This window comes from Hydra vulgaris, chromosome 07 (genome assembly GCF_038396675.1).
Source record: "Hydra vulgaris chromosome 07, alternate assembly HydraT2T_AEP".
NCBI classification, from domain to species: Eukaryota; Metazoa; Cnidaria; class Hydrozoa; order Anthoathecata; family Hydridae; genus Hydra; species Hydra vulgaris.
In genome coordinates, this window is record NC_088926.1 from 39,105,001 (window position 1) to 39,110,728 (window position 5,728).

The 5,728-nt window shown below is 24.4% G+C and overlaps 1 protein-coding gene across 1 annotated transcript in view; it reads left to right on the plus strand.

Moving 5' to 3' along the window:
- Positions 1-3,727, plus strand: part of LOC136082762 (uncharacterized) — a 3,737-nt gene extending 10 nt beyond the window's left edge. Inside the window, exons 1-5 of the mRNA XM_065802185.1 lie at positions 1-106; positions 318-513; positions 1,012-1,124; positions 1,987-2,199; positions 3,610-3,727. The exon at positions 1-106 is cut by the window's left edge and continues 10 nt beyond it. Of these exons, the coding sequence (XP_065658257.1) occupies positions 481-513; positions 1,012-1,124; positions 1,987-2,199; positions 3,610-3,727 (477 nt within the window). The 5' untranslated portion in view covers positions 1-106; positions 318-480. The remainder of the gene's footprint in view (positions 107-317; positions 514-1,011; positions 1,125-1,986; positions 2,200-3,609) is intronic.
- Positions 3,728-5,728: the final 2,001 nt, after the last annotated feature.

Here is a 5,728-nt window from a genome sequence, read left to right on the forward strand (position 1 = left end):
TTAAATGATGCTACCAAACAATGTTGTTCCATTCTGGAGCATGTGTTTCGAAATATTTTTAAATCTGTTGGTGTGTTTTCCACAACTGTTGATAAATGTGGATTAGGTTAACATATTTTTTTAATTTAGATTTTAATAAAAATTTGAATTTAAATAGAAATTAATGTATTTTTATTACACTTAAATGAGACTTTAATGAGTTTTTTTTTTAATCTTGTTTGCATTTTTTTTTTTCGTCTTTAAATTATAATGAAGTTTATTGATTGATTTACTTGTTGGTATTTATTGTCATTTTTCTTTCTTTTTATTTCCTTTAGAGACATTTACTGCAAAAAATTTCAAAGGTACTGGGTCACCTCAAAGATTTTGCTGCCTTATTTCTCAACCAAGTTCACAAAATCATGAAGTCAAACTGAAAGAACTTGGTTTTATGCCGAAATCTTTATTAATAAAAAAGGGGATTTTGTTTGGTGGAAGTGGATGGGAGTTAATCATCCTACTGGAATTGAGCAGGTTTAAATTTTTTTTTTTTAAATTAGCTCCAATACCCACTTGAGTAGGGTAACCAACTACTGGTTATTTTATCAGACAAAATGAACAATTGTTGGTTGCTCCCCTCTAGCTTGTCTTAGAAATGTTCTGCACAGGGTAGGGGGGGGGTTAGTAATGCCTGGTGCCAATTTCCACCCCTGCAAAAGTAGTAATATGGTGTTATATGATCCAGTAGTGATATGATATAATACAATCCAGTAACAATATAGTATGGTATGATCAGGTATCGATACATAAATTGGTTTACTTTATAAGTGAAAACATAGCTTTTAAAAAATCAGCAAATTTAATGTATTTAGTGGATTTATAATAGTGTTAAAGTTTTTTTTTTTTAATGAGATTTTAATTTTGAATATTTTTAATTTAAAGTTATATATTTTATTTTATATTTACTTTATGTATTTTATTTATTCAATTTGGACTCATGGATTAGTAACATCTAAAACTTATAAATTTTAGATTGGTGTTAATGGTGAGGCATTAGAACCTAGTCTATTTGAATGTCCATTACAAGATAAGACAGGTGCATTTATGTTTCGTTTCCATGAAACTGGTACTTATAACTTTCGAAGGTAAGTTTATTTTCCATCATATATATATATATATATATATATATATATATATATATATATATATATATATATATATATATATATATATATATATATGTGAATATATATGAATATATATGTATATATATATATATATATATATATATATATATATATATATATATATATATATATATATATATGTATATATACATATATATATGATTTTAATTTTGATACTGTGTATTAAAGTGTATGTTATTTTAATAAAAAAAACTTAAAATAATATAAATTTTCTCTCAATAAAAATTTATTTAAGAAATATTTGCAAGATTGTAGTCATCATTTTGTAAAGTTATACAAAATTTTTAATATTAAATATGTATATATTATTTTAAGTTTAGAGAATGGTTATGAACAAAAAGGGTTCTGTAAAAATGCCAAGTTAAAATAAAAAAATCTTTATCTGAACCAAAAAGACTTAGTTCTTTGAATAACTTAAAATGTGTTTGTATTGAATATAAAAAGAAGTAATAAAAGTTTACAAAAATGTTTATTTTTATAATTTTATTAAAATTTTTATTATTGTACATTAAAATTTCTCTTTATGAAAAATAGGGATTAACTATTAGAATCTGAGATCTCCCTTTAAATATTTCCCCTCCTACCCCTCCTCTCTTACATAAAATGTATAATCCTGTATACATCATGTAAAATGTCAGGTATTTGTAATTATTTTGAATGTAGTTACTTATTTTGATGGCTTTTTTTTATTAAAAATAGTATTTATTTAACTAAATCTTTTTATAGTTTATTTTATTAGATGTGTTTATTTACTATGTTTTGATGTTTTATTGAGTGTTAAGTTCTTTTATTTTTAAAGTATTGATTTTTCACATCATTTAATGACTGTTGTTGTTGAACTCAAAGAGGAAGTAATAAAAGTACAAGTTTCTCCGAAATCAGTACGTCCTGACCCTGCTGTTGCTCGTGCTGGAGATATTATTTGTTGGATGTGGCCAAAAGGTGTTTCAAGTTCAATAACTTATTTTAAACCTGGAGACAAAGAAGCTGATGAGGTTCTTTTTACAGAAAGGTAATACAGGTTTGCTTTGCTTTTTTTTTTGCTCAGAATGTTTTTCATTATTTACTATAAATGGATTTTTATTAGTTACTATAATGATATAAATATTTGTGAAAATTCATTTTTTTTTCCATTATATTAAAGTCCTTTGCTTATTCAAAAAGTAATTTAAAACAAAAAGTAAATTTTTTATTTTTTTTCCAGGCCTAAAAAATAAATTTCCACCTCTAACAGTTTTTACTTTAACTACCTTTTTAATTAGTCCGTCACATTAGTTCATTAATTGTTTTTGTTCACGCTTCTACCTGATTATCATTTCTGTTTTTTCCAGATGATTCATTTCATCCACTATCATATTTTGTTCCAAATGTTTTAATTCCATATAGCATAGCCTGTATATAACATGGTGCGTAACATGTATACATTGTTCTCCAAATTGACCGCCAGGTTGAAACTCTGCAAAAAAATCAGGAGTGGGGACTCCTGATTTTTTGCATTTAATCAATCATATGCATTAGTAAACACAATTTAAGTTGTCAGAAAAATCTGAACTAAGTGCTAAGTATATTTTAAAATTAACACTTATGATTTTTTTGCTTTTTTCATCCTAAGTTTTATTAAAGTCAGCCATTATGGTAGTCAAAATAGGCTATTTTAAAATTAAAACTTTAAAATTATTTTCAAGTTAAAACTTAAAACTTTTAAAGTTAAAACTTTAAAATTATTTTCAAGTTAAAACTTAAAACTTTTAAAGTTAAAACTTTAAAATTATTTTCAAGTTAAAACTTAAAACTTTTAAAGTTAAAACTTTAAAATTATTTTCAAGTTAAAACTTATACTTTAACTTTTATTCAATTCAGCCTAGTTTTATTAAAGTCAGTTACTTTTATTCAAGTCAGTTACTTACTATATACATATATGGTCTTGTATTATCTGATAGAATGATGGAACTTCAATCAGTTGGTAATAAATTGAATGTTACTTAATAAATTTTTGAAAATTAATTAAATTTTTGTAAACTAAATTTTTTTGAAAATTAATTAAATTTTTTTCTTTATATAATAAAAATGTATTATACAAAGAAAAGTTTAAAAAATCTATTAGAAGAAAATAACATTTCAAAAACATCTGACAATATCGCTACATTGCTAATGATTACTATTGAAAATAAGTTATTAGATCTATTATGGCTGAAGTGAAGGAAGTAAATAAGAAAAGATCAGTTGGAAGACCTAGAATACATCAGTAAAAGAAGTAAACGAGAAAAGACCAGTTGGAAGACCTAGAATACATCCAGTAAAAGAAATGAAAAAAGAAATAGATCCAAAATATGAAAGATTAAGAACAATCAAGAAAAAACCAGTCTATTAAATTAACAAACATAGAAACAGGAGAAGAAAAAAAATATAAATCCTTATATAGTGCTATGCGTGGAACTGGTCATGGATATAGATATCTTGATTTGCGTGATGGGAAGATTGATAATAGTTATAAGATGGAAATATTAAATTCTGAAAAATTAAATTCTAAAAAAAATTAAAAAAAAAAATCTTGATATATAAAAAATGAGATCTAATAATTTATTTGCAAATCCAAATGCAGTTAAAATATTAAAAGATAATTTAGATAAAGTAGATTGGACAGAGTTATCTGCAAATCCAAATGCGATTGAATTATTAAAAAAGAACTTAGATAAAATTAATTGGTTTATGTTATCTTCAAATCATAATGCGATTGAATTATTAAAAGATAATTTAGATAAAATTAATTGGTATGCTTTATCTAAAAATCCAAATGCAATTGAATTATTAAAAAAGAATTTAGATAAAGTAAGTTGGTATGAGTTATCTAGAAATCCAAAGGCTATTGAAATATTAAAAAATAATTTAGATAATGTAGATTGGACAGAGTTATCTGCAAATCCAAATGCGATTGAATTATGAAAAAATAATTTAGATAAAGTAGATTGATATTGGTTATCATATAATCCAAATGCAATTGAAATATTAAAAGATAATTTAGATAAAGTATATTGGTATGTTATCTTCAAGTCCTAATGCGATTGAATTGTTATCTACATATATAAAAATTCTGAAAAATTAAAAAAATAAAATCTTGTCATATAAAAAATGGATATTGAGTATTTATTAGATGAGACTGTTTCAGTTATAACATCTTCAGAAATTTTAACCCCTGCACCTTTTGTATATAGAACATTGACAATTACAAAAGAGCAGGAGATTGCAAAATATCGAAATAGTACTTATTATTGTAGAATTCGAGGATGGGGATGCATTTAAATTTCATATGAAACTTTACATATGAAATATTGACAAGAAAAAATATTTTGAAAAATCATTTAAAGAAAATGAAAATAAAAAAAAAATCTTGCTATATAAAAATGGAAAATAAAAAAGTCACAGAATTAAAACAAATTGCTAAAGAGCGTGGAATTAAATATTATTATAATATGCGAAAAAGTGATCTCATAAGAGCGTTATCGCACACACAGATGCATTCAGTCGAACAGATGGGTACGAAGTATCTACTTGATGAGCCTGTTCCAGATATATCATCAACAATTTTATCTCCATCACCTTTTTAGCCTATTACACAAATTAGAAAATAAATAAATAAAAAGATTAGTTTTCTTGCAGATTGGATTGTATCATATGTTCCAGAACCAATTAAAAAGGTTGTGAATAAAAAAGTTGATGAATTAAAATCTGTAGTTTTAAATTTGTATCAAAAATTTGGAATTAGAAATGCGATAGAATTTAAATTATCACAATCAGCTGTTAAAAATGTAACTAATCAGTTTTCTGTTTAAGGAAAAAAAGGATATGATGCTATATCTTTCATGAATGCTGCTAAAAAAAGTGCAATTAAAATACTTAAAGTAAATAGAAAATCAAAAGTTTATATAGTTCTCTATTGTGAAATGGAGCGTACTGATATTAAAACAGGAGAAACTATAATCACATCTGCACCATTTAGAACGAATAATCAAGTTGTATTAGAAACAACAGATTTGGACGAGTTTTATGAAATAACAAAGCAGAAAAATTTTAGAATCATTATCATTATATCAACAAGCAGGATCAGGTTGGAGATTTGTTTCTGTTGAAAAGATGGATATAAATATTGTTGAGTATAATCCTATTAAAGCTAAATCATATATTCCACTTGATAAAAATTTAGCAACTAAAAAAGCAATAATTAATATAAAGAATGAAGATAATCAATGTTTTAAGTGGTGCGTCACTAGAGCATTAAATCCAACAGATAATAATAATCAAAAAGAAGAAAAAGAGCTTAAAGATAAAGCTAAAAAAATAAACTGGCATAAAATAGAATTTCCAGTATCATTAAATCAAATTACACAATTTGAGAAGAACAATCAAGATATCAGTGTCAATGTATAAGGTTATGAAAATTCAGAAGTTCATATATTGCATGTATCAAAGAATAATGATCGCAAACATTTAATAGATTTACTATTATTCTCAAATGGCGAAACGAATCATTACTGTTTAATAAA